This window comes from Moschus berezovskii, chromosome 6 (genome assembly GCF_049115385.1).
Source record: "Moschus berezovskii isolate FMDL1 chromosome 6, NW_MosBer_1.0, whole genome shotgun sequence".
In the NCBI taxonomy this organism is placed as follows: domain Eukaryota; kingdom Metazoa; phylum Chordata; class Mammalia; order Artiodactyla; family Moschidae; genus Moschus; species Moschus berezovskii.
This window is the reverse complement of record NC_142465.1, coordinates 32382390-32408276: the sequence shown is the minus strand read 5'-3', so window position 1 is coordinate 32408276 and position 25887 is coordinate 32382390. Positions and strand designations below refer to the sequence as shown.

Below are 25887 nucleotides of genomic sequence, written 5' to 3'. Positions count from 1 at the left end.
CTTCCTGACTTCAGATTATACTACAAAGCTACTGTCATCAGGACAGTATGGTACTGGCACAAAAAAAGAAATATAGATCAATGGAACAAGATAGAAAGCCCAAAAATAAACCCATGTACCTAGGGGTACCTTATTTTTGACAAAGGAGGCAAGAATATATAATGGGGCAAAGACAGCCTCTTCAATAAACGGTGCTGGGAAAACTGGACAGCTATGTGTGAAAGCATGAAGTCAGAACACTTCCTCACACCATACACAAAGATAAACTCAAAATGTTTTACAGCCCTAAATGTAAGACCAGAAGCTATAAAACTCTTAGAGGAAAACTTAGGCCGAACACTCGATGACATAAATCAAAGCAAGATCCTCTGTGACCCACCTCCTAGAGTAACAGAAATAAAAACAAAAGTAAACAAGTGGGACCTGATTAAACTTAAAAGCTTTTGCACAGCAAAGGAAACTATAAGCAAGGTGAAAAGACAACCCTCAGAATGAGAGAAAATAATAGCAAATGAAACAACTGACAAAGGATTAATTTCCAAAATATACAAGCAGCTCATACAACTCAATGTCAGAAAAACAAACAACCTAGTCAAAAAGTGGGGGAAAGACCTGAACAGACATTTCTCTAAAGAAGACATAACGGATGGCTAACAAGCACATGAAAAGATGCTCAGCATCGCTCTTTATTAGACAAATGCAAATCAAAACCACGATGAGATATCACCTCACACCAGTCAGAATAGCCCTCATCAAAAAGTCTACAAACAATAAATGGTGGAGAGGGTGTGGAGAAAAGGGAACGCTCTTGCACTGTTGGTGGGAATGTAAACTGATACAGCCACAATGGAAGATGGTATGGAGATTCCTTAAAAAACTAGGAATAAAACCACCACATTACCCAGCAATCCCACTCCTAGGCATATACCGTGAGGAAACCAAAATTGAAAGAGACTCATGTATCCCATTGTTCACTGCAGCACTATTTACAATAGCTAGAACATGAAAGCAACCTAGATGCCCATTGACAGATGAATGGATAAAGAAGTTGTGGTACAAATACACAATGAAATATTACCAGCCATAAAAAGGAACGCATTTGAGTCTGTTCTAATGAGGTGGATGAACCTAGAATCTGTTATACAGAGTGAAGTCAGTCAGAAAGAGAAAGATAAATATTGTATTCTAACGCACATATGTGGAATCTAGAAAAATGGTACTGAAGAATTTATTTACAGGGCAGCAATGGGAAACAGACATAGAGAATAGACTTATGGACATGGGGAGGGGGGAGGAGACAGTGAGATGTATGGAAAGAGTAACATGGAAACTTACATTACCATGTGTAAAGTAGATCGGCAACGGGAATTTGCTGTATGGCTCAGGAAACTCAAACAGGGGCTCTGTATCAACCTAGAGGGATGGGATGGGGAGGGAGATGAGAAGGAAGTTCAAAAGGGAGGGGACACTTGTATACCTATGGCTGATTCATGTTGAGGTTTGACAGAAAACAACAAAATTCTGTAAAGCAGTTATCCTTCAATAAAAAATTAAAAAGAAAAAAAAAAGAGACACAGATGTAAAGAACAGACTTTTGGACCACGTGGGAGAAAACGAGGATGGGATAATTTGAGAGAATAGCACTGAAACATGTATATTACCATGACCAGTGCAAATTCAGTGCATGAAGCAGGGCACTCAAAGCTGGTGCTTTGGGACAACCCAGAGGGATGGGGTGGGGAGGGAGGTGGATGAGGGGTTCAGAAGGGGGGGACGTATGTGCCCCTGTAGCTGATTCATGTTGATATATGGCAAAAACCATCACTATATTGTAAAGTAATTATCCTCCAATTAAAATAATTGAAAAAAAAAAAAAAAAGAACCCTCCTGCCAATGCAGGAGACCTAAGAGATGCAGGTGCAATCCCTGGGTTGGGAAAATCCCCTGGAGAAGGGCATGGCAACCCACTCCAGTATTCTTGCCTGAAGAATCCCATGGACAGAGGAACCTGGTGGGCTATAGGCCATAAGGTCACAAAGAGTCAGACACGACTGAAGTGACTTAGCACACACGCGGAGGTGGTGGTTGCGCTATATTGTGCATGTATTAATTGCCACTGAGTTGTTCCCTTTAAAATGGTTAATTTCACTTCATTAAGTTTTTTTTAAGAAAGCCATGAGATGTCTTTATATATATGTTCATTAGAACTGGATAAAATTAAGGGGACTGTCATTTCTCAATGTTGGTGAGGGTGTGGAGCAACTGAAACCCTCTTGCCTTGCTGGTTGAAGTGTCACTAAAGCTAGATAGACGCATGCCCTCTTCTGAGCCTGGTATTCCACTCCCGCCTGTATGCTGGAAGGAGAGGAGCATGTATGGCCACCAAGAGGCCCAGAAAGGCTCTGAGCAGTGTTTACTTATGAGAGACTGAAACTGTAAGCAACCTAAAGGTCCATCAGAGTAGAATAGATGAATAAACTGTGCTGTGTTCTTAGGTGGAATACTATAGAGCAATAAAAAGAATGAACACTGCTACCCCACAATAAAGGTAAATTTCACAGAAACAGTGTTGAATGAAAGAAACCTGAGTTTGAAGAGTATATTATATTCTACTAAAGTCAAACTAATCCATGATGATAGGTGTCAGAATAGCTTTTGCTAGGCAGGGATGGTCACAGTGGTTATTGGTAGGGGAGCACAAGAGAGCCATTTAGGGAGCTGGGAATAAATCTTCTGTATCTTGGTCTGAGTGGTGGTTCACAGATATTATATTATTATGTGGTGTATGCATATTAATGCGTAATATACATGTTACAAAATAACCAATCTGTGCACTTAAGATTTGTACGCTTTATTGTCCTACCTTAAAAAAAAAGCTAGAAAATTAAAACAAAAATGAGTCACCAGAGTAGGGGAGCAGTATAAAAGGATGTTTGAGAAGTACAAAGTTGTAGGTAAATATTTGAGAAGTGGAAGTTTGTGGAAACCTTGAATGGCAGTGAAATGGCAGGAGTTTGGATTCTGTTCTATAACTCCACTAGATTCAAGGGAGGGAAATGACATAATGGAAGCAGAGTTTGAGGGAAACAGATCTTTGGAGATGTGCCTAGTGAACTGAGGACTGGCCCACAGGTGGGAAGGTATGGCAGTAGGACCTGAATTAGGTCGAAACTGGAAACTCTGAAGGAAGGAGACTTAGGGAGGCTGATGACTGATTGTCCAAGGACAAGGATGACAGGGCAGAGAGGACTGAGGTTCCACACTGGATGGCTGGAGAAATGATGGTCTGGAACAGAATGAAGAAAGCCGGGTGCAGGAATCTGTTTTGGAAGTAAAAGGATGAGTGGTTTCAAATGCTTTAATTGTGAAGTGGTGACAGGCAGTTGTGGGGCTCAGAAGAGCAATCAGGGCTGGTGACAGAAATCTGAAAATCAGATTTCACTCAGAAATCTGAAAAGAGATTATTCTGAGTAGATGAGATCCCTCAAAGAAGGAGAGATGCAGAGAGATTGTAGAAAGCCAGACCTTAGAGAAGAAAAACGTGGTAGAGGAAGAAGAGATTGCAATTATGGATAAAACCAGGGTATCAGGAGGGAACCAGGATCACGTCAGCCAAATGAAGGAGGTGGGGGTGTGTGTTTGAAGATACAAAGGGAGAACGTACAGAGGTAGGAGAGGAAAAGTAAAGATTGAGAATGTGATGGAGGGCAGGGATCATTGAGGGAACCAGGTCTCGGAGAAGGCAGGGGTAAACAAAGGCAAAGGCAGAGGACTTCTTGTAGGATGGCATTACCTGTGAAGAACCCAGGTGTGTGCAGTCAGGTCACAAGAATTTGTCAGCATCTGCAGTGACTTCCTTTTGCAGTATTCCTTGCCCTCTAGGAGAAACCGAGTGTGACCCAGGGTTGAGAATGAGTGTGGCTATGGAAGCCAAGGAGTCCCAGGTATTGGACCAATTATGGGTTCCAGGCATAATCTTATTCTCTGTGAAAAGGATACAAAAGAAGTTTAAGATACCCCTCAAGTCCTCTGAGGATTTATATAGTGCAAGTGATTAATAACGGAGAGCCAAAACATATGTGAACAGGATGTCTTGAATCCTGACTTTGTTGTTTTTCAGCTGTGTAGCTTTGGACAAGCTATGTTAGGTCTCTGCCTCTTTTTCCTTGTCTGTTAAATGGGGACAATAATAATATCCACCTTAGAGTTTTTTCTGGAGATTAAATGAGTTAATACAAGCAAGGTGCTTGTAACAATACCTGAACATAGCAAACATGTGATGAATGTTAGCTAAGATCATGACAAAGCTGTAGGAGTTCACACATGGAAAAAAATTAGTAAAGGCTGGAGCTGATGGGAAGGTTATCTAGAGGAGTAAGGTTTTATTGGAGGCAATTCAGGGACTGATAAGAGGAAAGGAATTTTAGGTTTGGGGAAAACAATATGAGTAAAGTCTTAGATCAGTAGAGCCATTGGCATTAGCCTGTGATTTGCTTGAACCAGATTATTCCTGTTGAGGAGTAGTGGGAGTCAGAGTAGGATCAGAAGAGGGACAACTGATACTTGTCATAATAGAAGAAGTATGAGTAGGAGGAGTCAGAGTTCTTTGTGATTTTTTTTTTCCCCTGACCATGTGACTTTGGGCAAATTGTTTCATCTCTTTTGACTGCAAGTTTCTTAATTCTTGAAATGGTCTGGATATATAAAATCCCTCGCAGCTCTAAAATCCCATGCCTCATACGTGAAATGATTTCTTTGACCCTGCCATCTGTGGGACAGCGTTTTGTGTGCGTGCAGTGGGAGCGAACTTGTGGTTCTGGCCTCCTTGGTGCCAGTCGGTAGCCCAGTGAGCTGATCAGCCCGCATGGATACCAGGCACTTTGGAAAATGTCACCACCACCTCACCACCGTTGGAGAATTGGGACTCTCTGCAGTTGTATTTGTAATATGAAAAGAGCCCTTGGGTATTTCACTGCCAAATTATTTAGAGTTAACTCTACTACTGTTCTCTTGAGGAGCCTCAAGTTTTATGGATACTTGCCTTGAAGAGGACCCTAAGGGCTAAGTGGGAGGAAAGGAACAGTCTTAGGCCTTTAAAGACAATTTCCTGGATGGTCTTTGTAGAGCTTAAACCATGAAAGGGAGAAGCAGCAACCCTGTAGCACTAGGGCTTTCACAGGGAGAGTCACCTGCCTGTGGCCTTCGTAACCCTGTAGCTTTGACATTAGGGAGCCCCTTGTTCCCAGATGTATATTTCAGTAACCTAGGACTCTGTATAAGGAAATGGCAACCCACTGCAGTGTTCTTGCCTGGAGAATCCCAGGGACGGGGGAGCCTGGTGGACTTCCGTCTATGGGGTCGCACAGAGTCGGACACGACTGAAGCGACTTAGCAGCAGCAGCAGCAGCAGGACTCTGTATAAACATACATGAAAATGGGCTTTTCAGATACCTTGCTTAGAAATTGTTGGCTCTAGTATGGCACTCCTTCAGGTTCTCTGTTGAGAAGGGAATTTAAATTGTGATTCAGTTCTCACTTCCTGTCCTTCTGGCGTGAGCCCTGCTCAGGGGCCTTTCTGCTGTCATTCACCATTCTAGGCTGTTGCCTCAGAGGCAAGTGTCTTAAGATTCCGCCTCCACTTGCTTTCCTGTTGCTGAGCTGGAGGTACGTGGAGTGATGTCTGCCCTCTCCTTGAAGAAAATTGCTTTGTGATTTTCTCTGGCATGAGCTTGGTCATCAGCTTGGTCTGGACTTTTATCCCAGACTGATTTTTACAAAACTTTGTGAATTGAAAAAGAACTTGAAACAAAAGAGCCAAAGCCCATGGAAGTGCTTTTATGCTATATGTTGTGCCTCCAAAGTTCTGAAGGGTTTAGTGTTTTCAGAAGGTGAAATATGAAAAGAGTGTCAGTTTGCCTTTGTGTGGTCCTTGGAAGAAAGAGTGTGTCTTTAGGGAGCAGAGTTCTAGGATAGGAAGATGACTTGAGCATAGATTTCCAGAGTGGATGTACACCTCTGGGTAGTGTTAAATATCCTTATTTACTTAGAATAGACGTTCCTTGAGAGTATGGAATATATCTTTTTGTTTTAATGTTGTCTACAAGAAAATCTCTTTTATGTTCTTTATTAAAGTACAGTTGCTGTACAATATTATATGTTACAGGTATATAATTTTGTGATTCACAGTTTTTAAAGGTTATGTTCCATTTATAGTTATTATAAAATATTAGATCATACATCATGACCAAGTGGGCTTTATCCCAGGAATGCAAGGATTCTTCAATATACGCAAATCAATCAACGTAATACACCACATTAACAAACTGAAAAATAAAAATCATATGATTATCTCAATAGATGCAGAGAAAGCCTTCGACAAAATTCAACATCCATTTTTGATAAAAACCCTCCAGAAAGTGGGAATTGAAGGGACATACCTCAACATAATAAAAGCTATATATGACAAACCCACAGCAAACATTATCCTCAATGGTGAAAAACTGAAAGCATTTCCCCTAAAGTCAGGAACAAGACAAGGGTGCCCACTCTCACCACTACTATTCAACATAGTTCTGGAAGTTTTGGCCGCAGCAATCAGAGCAGAAAAAGACATAAAAGGAATACAAATTGGAAAAGAAGAAGTAAAGCTTTCACTGTTCGCTGATGACATGATCCTCTACACAGAAAACCCTAAAGACTCTACCAGAAAACTACTAGAGCTAATCAATGATTACAGTAAAGTTGCAGGATATAAAATCAACACACAGAAATCCCTTGCATTCCTATACACTAATAATGAGAAAATAGAAAGAGAAATTAAGGAAACTATTCCATTCACTGTTGCAATGAAAACAATTAAATACTTAGGAATATATCTACCTAAGGAAACAAAAGACTTGTACATAGAAAACTATAGAACACTAGTGAAAGTAATCAAAGAGGACACGAATAGATGGAGAAATATACCGTGTTCGTGGATTGGAAGAATAAATATTGTAAAAATGAGTATACTACCCAAAGTAATTTATACATTCAATGCAATCCCTATCAAGCTACCAACAATATTTTTCACAGAACTAGAACAAATAATCTCACAATTTGTATGGAAATACAAAAAACCTCGAATAGCCAAAGCAATCTTGAGGAAGAAGAATGGAACTGGGGGAATTAACCTGCCGGACTTCAGGCTCTATTACAAAGCCACAGTCATCAAGACAGTATGGTACTGGCATAAAGACAGAAATATAGATCAATGGAACAAAATAGAAAGCCCAGAGATAAACCCACGCTCCTATGGACACCTTATCTTCGACAAAGGAGGCAAGAATATAAAATGGAGAAAAGACAGTCTCTTTAACAAGTGGTGCTGGGAAAACTGGTCAGCCACTTGTAAAAGAATGAAACTAGAACACTTCCTAACACCATACACCAAAATAAACTCAAAATGGATTAAAGATCTAAATGTAAGACCAGAAACTATAAAACTCCTAGAGGAGAACGTAGGCAAAACACTCTCCGACATAAATCACAGCAGGATCCTCCAAGACCCACCTCCCAGAATATTGGAAATAAAAGCAAAAATAAACAAATGGGACCTAATTAAAATCAAAAGCTTCTGCACAGCAAAGGAAACTCTAAGCAAGGTGAGAAGACAACCTTCAGAATGGGAGAAAATAATAGCAAATGAAGCAACTGATAAAGGATTAATCTCCAAATTATACAAGCAGCTCCTGCAGCTTAATTCCAGAAAACTAAGTGACCCAATCAAAAAATGGGCCAAAGAACTAAACAGACATTTCTCCAAAGAAGACATAAAGATGGCTAATAAACACATGAAAAAATGCTCAACATCCCTCATCATCAGAGAAATGCAAATCAAAACCACAATGAGATACCATTTCACACCAGTCAGAATGGCTGCTATCCAAAAGTCTACATGCAATAAGTGCTGGAGAGGGTGTGGAGAGAAGGGAACCCTCTTACACTGTTGGTGGGAATGCAAACTAGTACAGCCACTATGGAGAACAGTGTGGAGATTCCTCAGAAAACTGGAAATAGAACTGCCATATGATCCAGCGATCGCACTCCTGGGCATACACACCGAGGAAACCAGAATTGAAAGAGACACACACATGTACTCCAATGTTCATTGCAGCACTGTTTATAATAGCCAGGACATGGAAGCAACCTAGATGTCCATCTGCAGATGAATGGATAAGAAAGCTTTGGTACATATACACAATGGAGTATTTCTCAGCCATCAAAAAGAATGCATTTGAATCAGTTTTAATGAGGTGGATGAAATTGGAGCCAATTATACAGAGTGAAGTAAGCCAGAAAGAAGAACATCAATACCGTATATTAACGCATATATATGGAATTTAGAAAAATGGTAACCTAAACCCTGTATAAGAGACTGCAAAAGAGACATAGGCATTTAGAACACTCTTTGGGACTCTGTGGGAGAGGGTGAAGGTGGAATGATTGGAGAGAATGGAATTGTAGCATGTATATTATCATAAGTGACCAGTCCAGGTTCGACGCATAAATTTTCCTCTGTTCAAAAAAAAAAAAAAAAAAAATTGGCTACATTCCCTGTGTTGTCCTTTATATCCTTGTAGCTTGTTTTATACCTAACAGTTTGTACCTCTTTCCCCTATGTTACCCCCCGCTTTCCTCCCCTTTCCTCACTGGTGACCACTAGTTTGGGCTTCCCAGGTGGCTCAGTGATGAAGAATCCACTTGCCGATACAGGAGGCATGGGTTCAATCCATGGGTTGGGAAGGTTCCCTGGAGAAGGAAATGACAACCCACTCCAATATTCTTGCCTGGGAAATCCCGTGGACAGAAGTGCCTGGCAGGCTACATTCCATGGGGTCACAAAAGAGTTGGACACGATTAGCAACTAAACAACAAACCAGTGATTTCTTTTCTGTATCTGTGAGTCTGCTTCTTTTTTTGTTACGTTCTCTAGTCTCTTGTCATTTTTAGATTCCACATATAGTGATAGCATATAGTATTTGTATTTGTCTGACTTTTTTCACTTAAACATAGAGGGTATGGAATGTATCTTCAGAGTTGGTCCCTGATGGTGAGTTGTGTCTAAGTCAGTAATAAAAACTAGCAATTCAGAAGACTCCCGTGTTTTGATCTCCTTGGCTGCTCATTCCCCTGAGGGGGTGGTTATGAATATCGCCTTGTCCATTCATGCCACAGATTTTCTGAAGAGAAAAAAAACCGTGTCATGGAAGAAACTACATGTTGCGAAGACTGTGAATAGAGGTTGAGCGTGAGATGGTTTGGTCTGGCCTCCTTTTAGAGTAGTGATTGATTAATGCTGTCTTGCTGTTTCTTCCAGAGCTGACCTGTCCTGGACGCAGCATAACTAACGAAGCTGCTGCAGGATGAGAAGATGGCAGCGCGGCTGCTTGCACCACCAGGCCCTGATAGTTTCAAGCCTTTCACCCCTGAGTCACTGGCAAACATTGAGAGGCGCATTGCTGAGAGCAAGCTCAAGAAACCGCCCAAGGCCGATGGCAGTCATCGGGAAGACGATGAGGACAGCAAGCCCAAGCCAAACAGTGACCTGGAGGCAGGGAAGAGTTTGCCTTTCATCTATGGGGACATCCCACAAGGCTTGGTCGCGGTTCCCCTGGAGGACTTTGACCCATACTATTTGACGCAGAAAGTGAGTTGGAGGAGAAGGAGCAGCAGCTTCAGATGCCCCTTTCCTAACAGGCTTAGGGGAAAGGGGGAGAAAGAGTTGTGTCTCTTTGCCAGAGTTTGGATAAGTAGTTAAACTTTTGTTTCAGTTCCGGTTTATGGGGGTTCTTTTTTGGTTTAATTGCTACCAAGAGTCATTTGTGGGTCTTGGCACTTCTCAGTCTGTTAATAAGACTGTTTTTGGCCCCATGTCAAATCAGAAAAAGATTTATTAAAAAAAAAGGGGGTACATAAATGAAATGGGGACTGTTTGATATAGTGCAAGAAAAAATGGCATAGTAAGAGATGGTACAGCCCTGTACAATCTTGCTCACACACACATTCAGAATCCTATCTTTAAATATAAAAATGATATTGTTATTGCAGTATCGACAGAGCCTGTTGTTAATGTAATGGAGATGAATTTGTACTCTAACCTAGCCTCCTTTGTGCCGTTAGATCATAACCCCTGGGGACAGGAATAGAGCAAAGTAAACCAAACTGGGCCAGTGAGAAGACGAGGTCTTTGGTCTTGTTGCATAGTTGTCTGAGTTCCGCCAGCGCTGATTCTTACATGAGAGTCAGTTCTGTGATTCCTGCTAGTAGGGAATGTGAGTGAAAGAAATGCTAATCTTCATTTGGCCAAGAGTTACAAATTTCCCTAACATATTTGACCAAACTTTGGGTTTCTTTCTCATGATTATCTTTTGAAACTAAGCAACAAGTGAAGAAGCAAAGCCCCCAGTTAATCCAGTAGCCAAGTAGTTAACCATAAATGCTGAAGGCTGACATCACATAACATTTTAGAGATCCCTCATTTGACAGGTGTCATTGAAAGAATTAAATCCATAGGTGTTTCTAGATGAAGGGGGAAAGGACTTTGTGTAATTACATATTTACAAATATAAAGCTTAATTGCCTTTATTAGCCAAACTGCCTTCTATCCTGACCTTAACTAAAATTGCCATTCAGTCTCAGTTTGGGAAGAAATTTCTGTTTCTTTGTAACAATGGGCCAGAAGTAAGACTTGAGGTGAACACATCTCTTGATTAAGCTATAGTTGTGGAGGCATCTTAGTTCTGAGTGGCAGAAACAGTTGAGTAATTGTCTACACAAAATGGCCCTTCACCTGCGTACTTCTCTTGCAGCTCAGAACAGCTATCTACTGGGAACAAAGCAGAATCAGCAGCCTATAACTTCTACTGGGAAATTTAGAAAGTTTAAGGAACAAAACATCATATGATATAAAAAGTACTAGATTAGAAGAAATCCTTGCTGTATCATAATTCACCATGTGTATTATTTATAGTTATCTTTTCAGTTTGTGTGTTTTTTAAGCTGCCACAATAGTTCATGGTGGGGGAAAGTAGTAAATAAAGAAAAAATCTTCTCAAAACTAGTTCATGTCCTTTAGTAAGTCACTTCACCTCTCTGTGCTAAATGTCTCATCTAGAAACTGAGAAGTTGAACAAGACTTCTAAGCACTTTGCCAAGTGTCAAATTCTGGGGCTAAGTTTTCATAAACTGTCTTTGATTTCCTTGTTTGCTCATCCCTCTTTTAAAATCTAAATTTTTAATCTGGGCCTTTGCTGAATAGGGGTAGGTGGGTGAGGAAGGAGACAAGGTTTAAATATCTGGGTTGGTGAATAAGAAAACATGGAATCTTAGGCTGTTTTTAAAAGAATATTTCACTGATTGTAAAATTTTGAAATATTTTAAGATATATTTCCCTCCTCTTTCCTGCTCTTGCATCCACAGTCTTAGTAGAACTTTTTCAGAAAATACTCTTATGGCAGTGAAGTGAAAGTGAAGTCGCTCAGTCATGTCCAACTCTTTGCGACCCCATGGACTGTAGACTACCAGACTTCTCTGACTGGGATTTTCTGGGCAAGAGTACTGGAATGGGTTGCCGTTTCCTTCTCCAGGGGATCTTACCGGCCCAGGGATCAAACCTGGGTCTCCCGCATTGCAGGCAGATGCTTTACCCTCTGAGCCACCAGAGAAGCCTTATGGCAATAAACCGATAGGTAAAGCCCTTTGGACCCTGGCCTTTCAGGTGGCTAAAACCTCTTTGCTTTTATTTGAACTATTTGTTTTTCCAACTCAGATACAAATTAAATTTTGTTTTCTTAAAAAAGACTAAAAATGCAGAGAACTAGGTTCATTGTCAGAACCTAGTTTTCCTTTGCATGCCTTTTCCCCTGGTTCCTGCCCTGTAGACAGCCTCTTTTCATTCCCAGTGCCTTAGACTTCAGTGGTGCTAACTTGGAAGTGAGGACCCAGAAACAGTGGGTCTCTGGCCCTAATGACTGCCCCTTTTTGGGTAGGCCAGATGTTAATGGCACTCCAGTAGGGGACTGACTCTTCATGATAGGAAATCTGATTTCGGCCTTTGGCCTTACCACAGGGTAAATAGTTTATGGAAAGGATAACTTTAATTGTGTTTTTAAAATTTAAAAAAAACAAAAACAAAAACTGAAAAATCCCACCATGCAGAAAAATTCTTAAAATATAAATGCTTTTATATATATATATAAAATATAAATGCTTCGTTTAATGATTATTATAAAGCAAATAAACACCTATGACAAGAGAGCATTAATAGCACTTCAGAGGTATTAATTTTATTTTTAAATAAGGACTTTTTCAGTTGATTAAAGAAATAGGCTTGTTCAAATTCACTTGCATATCTTCACCAGCATTACTAATACTTCTTACTAAATAGGCCTTTCACTGGGCCGAATTAGCAAGGTCTCCCCTACAAGGAAGCACACTGGGAATCAACCCACAAACCAGAACATCCTGAGAGGAGAAATGACTTTAAGAGGACATTCTTTCTGTTTGTTTCTCCAGGGCTCCCTTAAGTAATTCTTGCAAAGTAAAATCTCTTTTCTTTGCTTAATGCTACAAATGGATTTCTTAATTTTTTTCTTTTTGGTTCTCGTTTTCTACCTCATTGATCATTTTTGGGACTCGTGGAAACTGGTTTCTCATTTCCTTCTCTCTTTATTTTAGAGGATGAAAGAAAACTAGTTCCCTGTTAGTAAAGTTCTGGTTTCATCCCATTGTGGACTTTACAGTGTCCAGGGACACAGGGCCGTAAGACATGTGTATCCCATTTTCAAGATGCTGTTGTACAAACTGGTACTGGTGTGAGCTGTCGTGAGTTGCTTGGGGCCCTGAAAGGTGGTGTTCATTTAACGTTTCACCTGACTTCCCCAGATGGCCTTCCACAATCCAGATCATCCTTTCTTTGAATTGTCTCAGACCTCCCAGTGCCACAACGTGTTCTTCACCTCTTGGTATTTTGTTCGGATGTCTCCGTTCTTTGACTTTCTTGTTTTTCAAGTGTTACCTGCAAATAATTGAATTTAAAAGACATTTAAACTTTTAAATGTGTTTGATATTAAAAATAGGTAATATAAGGGCTTTCCTGGTGATCCAGTGGTTAAGACTCCATGCTTCCACTGCAGGGGTGCGGGTTTGATCCTTGGCTGGGGAATTGAGATCCCATAAGCCGTGTGGTGTAGCCAAAAAATAAAAATAAAATAGGTAATATATTCCACGATTAAAAATTCAGTAAAGAAGACCTCAGTCAAACGGCTCCCCATTATACCTGTCTCTCGTCTGCGCAGGTCCCGCCTCCCTGAACAGGTAAGCACTGTTAGTAGTGTCTTCCAGAGTTTCTTTACACAGTATGGTGGTGGTGGTTTAGTCACTAAATCGTGTCCGACTCTTGTGACCCCATGGACTGTATGTAGCCTGCTAGGCTCCTCTGTCCATGGGATTCTTCAGGCAAGAATCCTGAAATAGGTAGCCATTTCCTTCTCCAGGGGATCTTCCTAACCCAGGAATTGAACCCAGGTCTCCTGCATTGCAGGTAGATTTTTTACTGACTGAGCTATGAGGAAAGCTATTTGTACAGTATGTGTACAAGCAAAAACAAACAAGTATTTTTAGGAACTTGAACTGACCTGAATGCCTTTGTTCTTGATTTTCTTTCTGTTATTTTTAAAGGCCATTAAAGTCTTAATTTTGTTATTTGTTTTCCCTTCTTTCATACTGTAGAATCTTAAGTTTTATCAGGGTAAATTTTCAGTTTGTTTCTCCCCTTCCACAGTTTCTTTAGTGAATCAAACCAAGGACTTTTTCTCTGTTGCTGATAGTCTTTCTTTCTTCACTACAAACTATACTCTCCAGTTCTTAATAATAACTTGTTGAATTTAAAAAAATTATTTATTTTCTGTATGCTGCTGCTGCTGCGTCACTTCAGTCGTGTCCGACTCTGTGTGACCCCGTAGACAGACGCCCACCAGGGTCCCCCGTCCCCAGGATTCTCCAGGCAAGAACACTGGAGTGGGTTGCCATTTCCTTCTCCAATGTTAAAGTGAAAGTGAAGTCGCTCAGCCGTGTCCGACCCTTAGTGACCCCACGGACTGCAGCCTACCAGGCTCCTCTATCCATGGGATTTTCTAGGCAAGAGTAGTGAGTGGTTAAATGACTCTTGATTTTTTTGTTTTATGAAATACTATGCAAAGTTAAAAAGAATGGGCCATGTTTGCTTATAGCAACTTGTTGAATTTTAAATGGCCGTGTATATTTCTAAGAGCTGTCTTAAGTTGGCAGCAGGAAAATCTATGGATTAAGTTGAAAGAGGTCTTCAGAATTAGCTTCTACTCTTTCCCCTGTTCCTTAAAACCGATGACTGTTACATATATCCTTTTTGCTGAGTGGATATGCTCTCTTGTAAGAAAGTCCTATAAACAAAAATCCAAATTATAAGATTGATTACATGGTTTTAAATAGGGTACATACCTATTGCATTAAAAAAGTACATATGGTTTCCCAGAGTTCAGTTTACCTTCAAGTTTTCACGTCTGTCTTTTCCTGCAAATTGGAGTCAACCTAGAATCATAGAAAATTAGAATATAGTGGCCTTAGACATCATCTAGTTCAGCCTACTCATTTTATAAGTTTAATAATATAAAATAACTTTGTCAAAAGCCAGTTTCTCCTGTCAGTTTGTTACAACATGTTTCTAGTTTTCCACTTTTCTAATTTTTCGTTAATCGACCTTCTGTCTCAGTTGGTTCAGTTCTTCTGAAACTAGGCGTGCAAATATGGAGACGGGGTGGGGGGATCCTGCTTTTTCATTCCCATCCCTGATAGTTCCTGTGGTGTAATAACCCTTCTTAGCATGGGTCCTAAGAAATGCCATGCTTCTCAGGGAAAGGAGGGTCTTTGTGTGAGCTCCAGTATTTTACCTTCTCAAGTGAAGGAGCGCTAAGTAGTCTGGTAGCCCTGGACAGTTTGTTCAAGAGACTTGGGCTCAGTATCAATATTGCTACCACTGTCCAGCATACCTGTAATTTGGAGGGAATTTATTTAACCAGAGCTTTCCTGGTGGCTCAGGCCGTAAAGAATCTGCCTGCAATGCAGGAGACCCAGGTTCAATCCCTGGTTCAGGAAGATCCCCTGGAGAAGGGGATGGCTACCTACTCCTGTATCCTTGCCTGGAGAAATCCCTGGACAGAGGAGCCTGGCAGGCTACAGTCTGTAGAGTCAGACAAGACTGAGCGACTAACACACGACATTTACTTAACCTACGTCTTCATATTTTTTTACTTTTAAAGGAAAATTATCTTTCTTTTCAATTATCAATCCCCGAGCTTACCAGCAGAATGGTACAGTGAAAAGAGTACCTACTGGGAATATAAAAACCTTCATTTTAGTTCTGCCTTTGCCCCTTGTCTGCCTTTGGCCAAATCAGTTAAATTCTCTGGGCTTCAATTCCCTTGTCTATAGTATCTGCGAGGTAAGAGCTGGGCTTATATCTAGTTGTATTTTACATGTGTGCCTATCATATATGTTTTAGCTGTAGCAAGCTATCTGTTTCCGTAGTGTCCCCCCTGCCTTCTGGTCTTCATTCCCTCCTCTTGGAATATACTCTGTCCTTTAACTTCACCTTGTGACACTCTCCCGATTCATCCAGGCCTACCCCTGAAGCCTCTTCTTCCTTATAACCTAACTTGATTCTTTACATTGGAACTGATTTCTCCTCCTGAATTTCTTTAACACGTTAAGATCTCAGCCCTATCTTTGATAAGAAGTGGTTTTTAGGTTTAGCCTCCAATAGTTTGGCCACTTGATGCGAAGAGCCAACTCACTGAAAAAGACCCTGATGCTGGGAAAGATTGAGGGCAGGAGGCGAAGGGGACAGCAGAGGATGAGATGGTTGGATGGTATCACTGATTCAATGGACATGAGTTTGAGCAAACTCTGGGAGATAGTGAAGGACAGGGAAGCCTGGTGTGCTGCAGTCCATGGAGTCTCAAATAGTCAGATATGACTGAGCTACTGAAAAACACGTTAGGTATGGCAGGGCCCCTGTTCCCAGCAATGCTGACAATTTTCTCCTTATCTCACTAGTATTAGTGCCATCAGCCTCCTCAAATGAACTGTTCAGACTCTCTCACACACACAGGCCCATGAGCTCCAGGCAGAAAATCCTTGCTGAATCTGGTTTCACACACTTTCAACAGGTATGCAGAGCAAAGACAGTTAAAGGAGAGTATGTTCATTACGTGTGATTTGAAATATTGCTAATATGGTATTACATTGCCTGTTTTTGCATAATAAGCCTAGATCCTGCTTTCTGTTTTAAATAAAAATTAGATTTTTTAAAACTTTGTTTTAAAAAACTGTTTTACAACAATATAAAAAAACAAAATATTTCCATTATTTTATTCATCAAATCAAATTGAGGCAAATGCTTGTGAGCCAGTGGCTAGAAGGCCATTATAAGGGTGATGGGTTAACTACATTCATATACAGGTTTCTTTTCTATTCCCTGAGTATGATTATCTAGACAGAAAGGAACTTAAGCATTCTTAAATCACATTCCTCTTTTATAGCTTTAGTAGTAGATCAGAAGTTGGGAGACCTTGTTTCTAAGCCCATTTCCACCTGATTCTGGAGAATCTCTGGGATGTCATTTAACCATTAAGCGTCTCAGTCTCCCTAATCTGGAAAATTAAAATTATGCTAATAACTAAGCTCCCAGGTATCCTACAGTGCTGTTGTGAAGAATATTTCTTGCCTACCCAATATGAAACAAAGCAGCCTATTGTGCCAGCCCTGCTTCATTTTTCTCCATTATACACGTAGCTTCCCTGGTGGCTCAGAGGTTAAATCGTCTGCCTCCAATGCGGGAGACCTGGGTTCTATCCCTGGGTCGGGAAGATCCCCTGGAGAAGGAAACGGTAACCCACTCCAGTATTCTTGCCTGGAGAATCCCATGGACAGAGAAGCCTGGTAGGCTACAGTCCACGGGGTCGCAAAGAGTCGGACACGACTGAGCGACGAAACAGACAGACAGACAGATATGATATATTTGTTTGTTTGTTCATCCTCTTGTCTGCTCATTAGCCAGAGCAGCGTGTTCATGCCCTGTAGTTAGTGTTCAAATATATCTGTTAAATGAGTGAGTTAGTCTTATGAAATAATGCATATGAAAACACAATGTACTTTTCTAAGGGCTTTGACCATGAAAAGGTACCTCATGGTTTTTTTTCCCCAAATGAAAAGTTTTCCCATCTACCAAACTAAATGGAACTCTCCGGGGGAAAAGACTGATTACCAGTGTATCCTTTCCTGAAGAATTAGTTTCCCTTAGGGGCTGAACAAGTAGATCAGGAAATAGGTTTCTGATATTTTAGAGAGTTTGGAGGGCTGAGAAGCTGTTAAGTGCCACCAGTCTGATCTCTCCTCTTGCAGAGCCTTAGAATTAGGAGCGACGTCGTTGGAAGACCATTAGGTGACAGCCTCTGCCTGGTGCTCTTCTTGATTTCTTGGTCTCAAGTCTTTATTATACAAAGGATGTCGTTTCCTATTCCAATTTGTTCTGTCATGTCTTCTTTTATTGTTTTGCTGCTTTCTCGGCTGTGGGAGTTGTGTTACCCTCCCAGTATTAACTGACTATAATGGAAATAAGAGAAACTGACATGGAATATATATTATATATATATTTGGGTTGTCTCATATAAAATAGGATCTGTTTGTTCAATCATTACTTCTTGAGTACTTCCTCTGTGTGAGGCCTTGGGGGTATTGGGTTTGCTTATAGGAAACAAAGATTAATAAAGTCAGTTTTTTACCCTTATGTAGCTTATAACATAATAGTGTGTAGTGTGATATCACATTTGATCGGGGGCCTCAGAACAGGCCTTATTTACTTCATAGTAGGAGTAATGTTTGGATTAGGGTTTGGATTTTAGAAATGAGGGATAGACTGTAACATTATAGGCAGACAGAAGAATATGATCAAAGACTTAGAAACCAGGGCATAGGACAGTGTAAGAGAAAGCTGAATCGTCTCATTTGATTGGAATTTGGAGAGTGGGCAATGAGTCTGGGAAGAGAGTGCTGGAGCCAAGTCATGGAGAACTTGTAATGTTAGACTGAGAAGTCTGGTCTTCACTTGTTAAGTCATAGAGAACTGCTGAAGAGTTTTGAATGGGAGTAAGGATATGTGATTAAAGTTGTGCTTTCAGGAGGTGAATGCGACAGTAATGTGTAGTATGAACCAGAAGGAAAGAGAACTTGGACAGAGCGGCCAGCTGTGAAGTGGTGATAGTGAGGGTCTAAACAAACTATAGTGGTGGAAGTGAAAAGTGAGGGGACTTGGTGACATCAAAGGTGAGTATAAATTGATAGGAGTTTGTGATTGATTGTAGAGGCTTAAGGATGTTCAGTCCTTTATCTGACAATTTGATAAGTTGTTATTGAGCAATTGCTACATACCTAGGTTCTATTCCATGCCCTTGGGAACAAAGCAGACAAGTTCTATATACTATGCTTGGAAGTTAGTTTTTTGGGTTTTTTTTTTTATCATACTATTACAGTTTTTAATGTGTGAAATCTGAAACAATTCTGATTTATCACTGACAAAGAGGAATACATCAATTTCTTAGGTTAAAGTTGTGACTAAACTCACTTTAAAATTCAGGGTTCTAAGTGACTAGGGAGTCCTCTGTACCTTGAACAGCCTTCCCTCCCAGTGAGATGAGTCCCTACTAAAACAACCTGTGCTAATACTATCATATTTATCACATTTTAATTTATCAGTCTCCCATTAGATTGGGGATTCCTTTAGGGCAGAGACTGTTCACTTTGTCTTGAAATAGGTACCAAATTATTTGTCAAATGAGTAGTGAACAACACAATGGTATGCGTTTAGCCATAATACAATAAACAAATAATCTATAATCTGATTTAAAATCCTCAAATTTAAACAGATTTATACCAAGGCTTTGATTTAGCTTGTGCTAAATAACTTCTAAAATTTGTAGGTTTGAGGCATTTTATTATAAAAAGCTGGTACGTATAAGTGAATAAGAACTTAAAGTCATCATACAGTTACTTCATTTTTTAGCTTGACCTTCTAGTACATCTTTAGCTTCATTGATTTTGGCTGCTATATAAGGGGATCCTCCCTTGTCTGGGTGATTTAAAAGCATAATTCGTCGATGAGCATCTCTTATTTTGGCTTTATTTGCAGTAGGGCTTACACCTAGTATTAATGCTGCTTCCCGTTTTGTCGTTTTGAGTTCAAACCCACCTCTGAAATAGCCACCACTGAAGGCAGATTTTGGTAGACTTTGAAAAACTTGTTTTACTTGAGGCTCCATATGCTTCATGGCTTGTAAAGCATAACGACCTGCAAATCCTGCAGCAGCAATGGTCAGTCCAACTGCTACCACTGTACTGGCCATGGCACCTGCTCGGTTCCCCTGCCTCCACCAGGAGCACGGTTCATCCCAGCCCACCAAGTTTATGCCTCTATCACAAAGCGATTCCGCCACCACCAGCACTTACAAACCACCCAGGCACGGGCGCCCCAGGAAATACCGGAAGTTAGTTTTTGTTGGGGAGACAGATAATAAACTATTAAAGAAATAAAAATTATTGCAGGTAGTGACAGGTACATTAATAAAGTTAATAGAGTCTAGGTACTTTAAAGATTGTGGTACTCTAACCTTGGTACAGAGACCTAAACTTGGAGAATCCAGAAGAATCAAGGGCTACAATGCTGTCTTAAATAGACAGCATTTAGCAAGTACTAAATTATAATCTTTGAAAGGACCCATACCGCAGATATTCTGAGTTGTGTAAAAGCCAATACTGTCACCCCGTTGAGTTTGCCAATCTCAGATTTTTACATAGGTAGGAGTTCAATAGGTTTCACCATTCATGTGAGCTATAGGGGCACATATAGATAAACCTAGCATTTTCCCCAGAAAAGAACCTCAGGTCTTCTCTGGACCATGTACGGGTTCTGAGTTGCAGCTCCAAAGTTCTGAGCCACATTGTGGTGTAACAACTTTTACCTGAATTCTTAGATGTGTATTATTTTTATTAGCAAATCACCTGAACCATAAAATCCCACTGACTGGTAATTTTAAGAATTGATCTCTGATAGTTTCTACAGAGTATCGGTCATGAAATAATTTTATTCTATTAAGAATTAGCCTGTTGAATGGGGTATTTAATAATGACCATTTAAATGTTGAAGGATGCCTCAAGATTGCAGTGATATTGATCATCTTCTCTAATTTATTAGATCTATAATTTACCAGATTTTAAATCCCTTCTAAGTCAAGGAGAGTAAGACTGTAACATCATTATACAGAGGGATGCTTCTCTTACTGATTGATTCCAAATTCACATGAGCTGTAAATTCTTTACGTATAACTCTGTTTGACAGAATTCACAATTAAGATTTCCCCATGAAACGAAATTTCTGTCAACTCTGATTCTAGCAATATGTTTGATACCTGCTCTGAAGAAGCAGTCATATTCCAGACACTGTGAGTCTACACACTTTGGCCTGTGGAATTAAGTTTGAATAAGATTCCCCCAATTTCAGAGGATAAAGTACCCAACCCATCTACTTCTCAAGTAGTAGGCACAGTCCTTCTCCTTGTGCCTTTGACCCTGCCTTTCAACCTTCTCTGGCCCCCGCTCTCTCAGTTATCCCCTCTCTTTTCTGTACTTTCAGTCTTTCCCTTTCAGAGTGGTTCTTCCCCTCAGCCTATAAACATACTCAAAGCCTTCCCATCTTCATCAACCCACACTTGACCCCATACCCCCAGGAGGCGCAATCTGTCTTTCCATGCCACTGAAGCTTTTAAAGAGCAGCCTTTTGCTTGCCCTCACCGCCCGCGCATCTCCCACCCACTCCTCCATCCTTGCAGCCTGACTCTCCTCCTCCCCTCTCGACCGCGTTCTCAGTACAAGATCCTCCATGATCTCAAGTTGCCAAACCTAATGGATATTTTTTTCAGTTCTTATTTCACTGAACCTCTTTGCTGTATTTGGCACTATTTAGGACTCCCTGATTCTTGCAGCTCTTTACTTCCTTGGCCTAATTCGCCTTACATCTCGGACTATTCTCTTCTTTTTCCTTCATTTCTTCCACCTTTCCCTTAAGTGTTGACATTCCCGTGGGTTCAGTCCTTGGTCTGTGTTCCTCTCACTTGGCACACACTTCCTGACTGATCTCATCCATTCTCTCACTACTCTTGAGTCTGTATCTCCAGCCTAGAACACTCCTTAAATATTCAGTGTCTTGCCAGGCATCTCTATCTGGACTTCCCGTAGGCAACCTAGTGTATTCAAAATTGAACTAATTTTCTTCTCTCAAATCTACTTATCTTATTTCATCTGCCGTTTTAGTTGATGATACACTCCCAAATTCTAGGTATTATTAACGTCTCTCCAATTTTCTGCATTCCTGAGGATCACCAATATTAGGGAACTGTCACTAGAATGTTGCACATTTTTACAAGTGAGAAGAAATTTTGGCTCAGAAATGTTGATTTACTGCTGAAATTCCCTCACCTAGTGGGTGGAAGAGGCAGGTCTCAGTTCCTGGGACCTGTGAGTTTAATACTCGTCTTTCTCCCTTGCCATGCGTCTCTAGAGAGTGTATTGCAAGTTTTGTTTTCTACTGTCATTTTTAGATAATTTCTGTCATTTGCACTGCCTCAGTATGAGGCCCTGCCTATGAGGCCTTGCACTACCTCAGTCTAAGATATAGAAAACTTAAGAAAACTTTTCAAACTAAAATTAATGAATTTTTATGAGTGGATGAGCTACAGAGTGGAAAAGATCAATTAGACACCTTGCATAAAGTTCGATATAGTAATAAGTTAGTTGATTTTAGCTGCATCATTTCCTCATGACTGAGAGGTTCGTTCATTCAGTCAGCAAACACGGATGAACTGTCTGCCTTGTCCCAGACAGGTATCTTGTCCCAGACAGGTATCATACGACATCTTCTGCTTGCTAAGCTGAGAAAGTCACAGTTGTTGTTGTTTAGTTGCTCAGTCGTGTCTGACTCTTTGCGACCCCATGGACTGCAGCACGCCACGCTTCCCTGTCCCTCACCATCTCCTGGAGCTCGCTCAAACTCATGTCCATTGAGTCGGTGATGCCCTCCAACCATCTCATCCTCTGTCGTCCCCTTCTTCTCCCACTTTCAATCTTTCCCAGCATCAGTTTTTTCTAATGAGTTGGCTCTTTGCATCAAGTGGCCAAAGTATTAGAGCTTCAGCTTCAGCATCAGTCCTTCTAATGAATATTCAGGATTGATTTCCTTTAGGATGGACTGGTTGGATCTCCTTGCTGTCCAAGGGACTCTCAAGAGTCTTCTCCGACACCACAGCTAAAAAGCATCAATTCTTTGGCACTCAGCCTTCTTTATGGTCCAACTGTCACATGCATACATGACTACTGGAAAAACCATAGCTTTGACTAGACGGACCTTTGTCAGCTAAGTAATGTTTCTGCTTTTTATTATGCTGTCTAGGTTTGTTACAGCTTTTCTTCCAAGGAGCAGGCGTCTTTAATTTTGTGGTTGCAGCCACCATCTGCAGTGATTTTGGAGCCCAAGAAAATAAAGTCTCTCACTGTTTCCCTTGTTTCCCCATCTATTTGCCATGAAGTGATGCAACCGGATGCCATAATCTTCATTTTTTGAATGTTGAGTTTTAAGCCAGCTTTTTCACTCTCCTCTTTCACCTTCATCAAGAGGCATTTTATGTTCCTCTTCACTTTCTGCCATAAGGGTGGTATCATCTGCATATCTGAGGTTGTTGATATTTCTCCCAGCAATCTTGATTCCAGTTTGTGATTCAGCCTGGCATTTCACATGATGTACTCTGCATAGAAGTTAAATAAACAGGGTGACAATCTACAGCCTTGACATACTCCTTTCCCAGTTTGGAACCAGTCCATTGTTCCATGTCCAGGTCTAACTGTTGCTTCTTGACCTGCATACAGATTTCTCAGAAGGCAGGTAAGGTGGTCTGGTATTCCCATCTCTTTAAGAATTTTCCAGTTTGTTCTGATCCACACAGTCAAAGGCTTTAGTGCAGTCAATGAAACAGAAGTAGATGTTTTTCTGGAATTCCCTTGCTTTTTCTATGATCCAGTGGATGTTGGCAATTTAATCTCTGGTTCCTCTGCCTTTTCTAAGTCCAGCTTGAACATCTGCAAGTTCTCGGTTCACGTACTGTTGAAGCCTGGCTTGGAGAATTTTGAGCATTACTATGCTGGCAAGTGAAATGAGTGTAGTTGTACATAGTTTGAACATTCTTTGGCATTGCCTTTCTTTGGGATTAGAATGAAAACTGACCTTTTCCAGTCCTGTGACCACTGCTGAGTTTTCCATATTTGCTGGCATATTGAGTGCAGCACTTTAACAGCCTGTAAGGATCTTGGGGTCCAATGAGGGAGATCAGTGTGTAAACAAAATGACAGTACTATATTAAGTGCTGTAACAGAAGTAAGTACAAAGTGTAGTGGGAACATACCGGCAGGAAGGGTAATTTTGTGTGAGAAAGTTGAATGTTGAAAAGCTGATATTTGAACTGTACCTTGAAGTATTAAGTATGTATAATAAACATTTCACTTGTTGGAAAAGAGAAGAAAGAGTAGTTGGGTCTAAAGAACAGTGCATGAAAAGACAGAGAGGCATGAACAACATTAAAGTATTTAGAACCATGAGTTCACTGTGACTGGAGCATAGGGTGTGGTCTGGTGAGACAGGAGGTAAAGGAGAGAGGCAGGTTGGACCCCACTGTGTACATACTCAGCAGTTTTTCTTTTCTCCTGCTTCTGGAGTTCTCAGTGTGAAATAACCTCTGGGGCCCAGTTTGAACCAGTGCAGTGTCCTGTGACTTTGACCCTAGTGACTGTAGACTCTTGGTCTAGCTTATGCACAAGGGTCCTACTGGCTTGTGCCACGTGTGTGAATTCTAAATATGTTGAATATTAGCCCTGAGAGTCTCCTCCTGCCACCCTGCCAAGGAACAGAGGGAGCAGTAGTGGTCTGTATGACAGCAAAAGCATCATCATAATTCCATTTGTTTTGAGTCCTTATTCTGTGCCAGGCACTGTAGTCAGGACTTTTTGTGAATTTTCACTTAACCCTCATAATCTGATAAAATAGGTACTGTCAGTCATTATCCGTATTTCATCCATAGGAAAATGGAGCTATGGCAACCTGAGTTAGTTGCCTAAAATCATAACTAATAAGTAACAGAGCTGGATCTTGAATCCAGGTGGCCTCAAAGCCTCCAAACCATTCTACTCTGCTGCTTTCTAAGAGAGAGGAGAGTGAGAAGAAATTCTAGGGTACGAGCACAGCGCAATGAAGAGAGGCATTAGTATGCTTTACATATTAAATCCACCTTCCTCTTTACCCTAGAGCAGCTGCAGGCTGGGGACCCCAAGAACGTAAGGGAGAAGGAGATCAACGGCAAATTGATTGAAGGATGGTGAGGAAGGGAGGCCAGGTAGGAGGTTCAGAGCTGCCCTGCCTCAGGGAGCAGGAGCATGCTGGCTCGGTGCTGAAGCAGCTGCTGTTCTGCCAGTATGTCTCCCTGTGATCAGGATGTAGGCAAGAATCGGTGTCACCTGCCCCAGATGTGGGCTGGAGGACATGGGGGTCACAGGTCAAAGCAAATGAGAAAGTATATACAGAAGCACTGGGAACCAGCAAGGCCACAGAGAGACGGGTTGCTGGCATCATCTTCATCGAGCTTAACTTGGGAAAATACCATACACAGCTGCTGTGATGTCTCTGGCATATGCAGGGGGCTTTCTTTTTTGTCAGAGTTAAAAGTATTTAGTAAAAAATGATTTCTTCATTGGTCTGAGGTTTGGATCAGATGACTCAGCTTGAGCAGAGCACACTGTGTTTGATTTCTTCTCTCTCTTTTTTTTAATTTTTTTAAAATTTATTTTTGGCTATGCTGGGTCTTCGTTGCTGCACGTAGTCTGTCTTTCTCAGGTTGCAGTGCAAGGACTTCTCACTGAGGTGGCTCCTCTTGTTTCGGAGCATGGCTTCTAGACACGTGATCTCAGTAGTTGTGGCTCACGGGCGCAGTTGCTCTGCAGCGTGTGGGATCTTCCCAGACCAGGGGTAGAACTGGTGTCTCCTGCATTGGCAGGTGGGTTCTGAACCACTGGACCACCAGGGAAATCCTTGTGCTTGGTTTCTTGTCTGTAAAGTGAGGAGTTAGAGTTGATAAGTAGTTTTGAAGTTTTTTAAAAATTGCAGTATGATGTGATAATTAAGAGAATAGGCTTTGGCGTTAGATTGCCTTGGTTCAGTTCTAAGTTTTACCACTAAATAACAGTGGTCTTGGAAATTTTGTTGCAATTTCATTGTTAATAAAATATACCTTCTTTATCAAGCGGTTGTTGTGAGACAGGTATTGTAAAAGGCATCTCAGTAGGGTTCCTTCTGCATAGTAAATGCTTGTTGCTGTTGCTGCTGCTAAGTCACTTCAGTCGTGTCCAACTCTGTGCGACCCCATAGACAGCAGCCCACCAGGCTCCCCCGTCCCTGGGATTCTCCAGGCAAGAACACTGGAGTGGGTTGCCATTTCCTTCTCCAATGTGTGAAAGTGAAAAGTTAAAGTGAAGTTGCTCAGTCGTGTCCTACTCTCAGCGACCCAATGGCCTGCAGCCTACCAGGCTGCTCCATCCATGGGATTTTCCAGGCAAGAGTACTGGAGTGGGATGCCATTGCCTTTCTCCGAGTAAATGCTTAATACATGCTAAATGTTATTTCTTCAAATAGACTCACAGGTGCAGTTATTAATAAGTAAGGGA

General features: G+C 41.0%; 1 protein-coding gene and 1 pseudogene across 1 annotated transcript in view; one reads left to right on the top strand and one right to left on the bottom strand.

The window, feature by feature from the left end:
- The window catches only part of SCN8A (sodium voltage-gated channel alpha subunit 8), a 156383-nt gene that overhangs the window by 23855 nt on the left and 106641 nt on the right, over nt 1-25887 (top strand). The window contains exon 2 of the mRNA XM_088836897.1: nt 9359-9688. Coding sequence (XP_088693023.1) covers nt 9413-9688 — 276 coding nt within the window. The 5' untranslated portion in view covers nt 9359-9412. The remainder of the gene's footprint in view (nt 1-9358; nt 9689-25887) is intronic.
- LOC148777576 (mitochondrial import inner membrane translocase subunit TIM14 pseudogene) lies at nt 19005-19605 on the bottom strand (annotated as a pseudogene).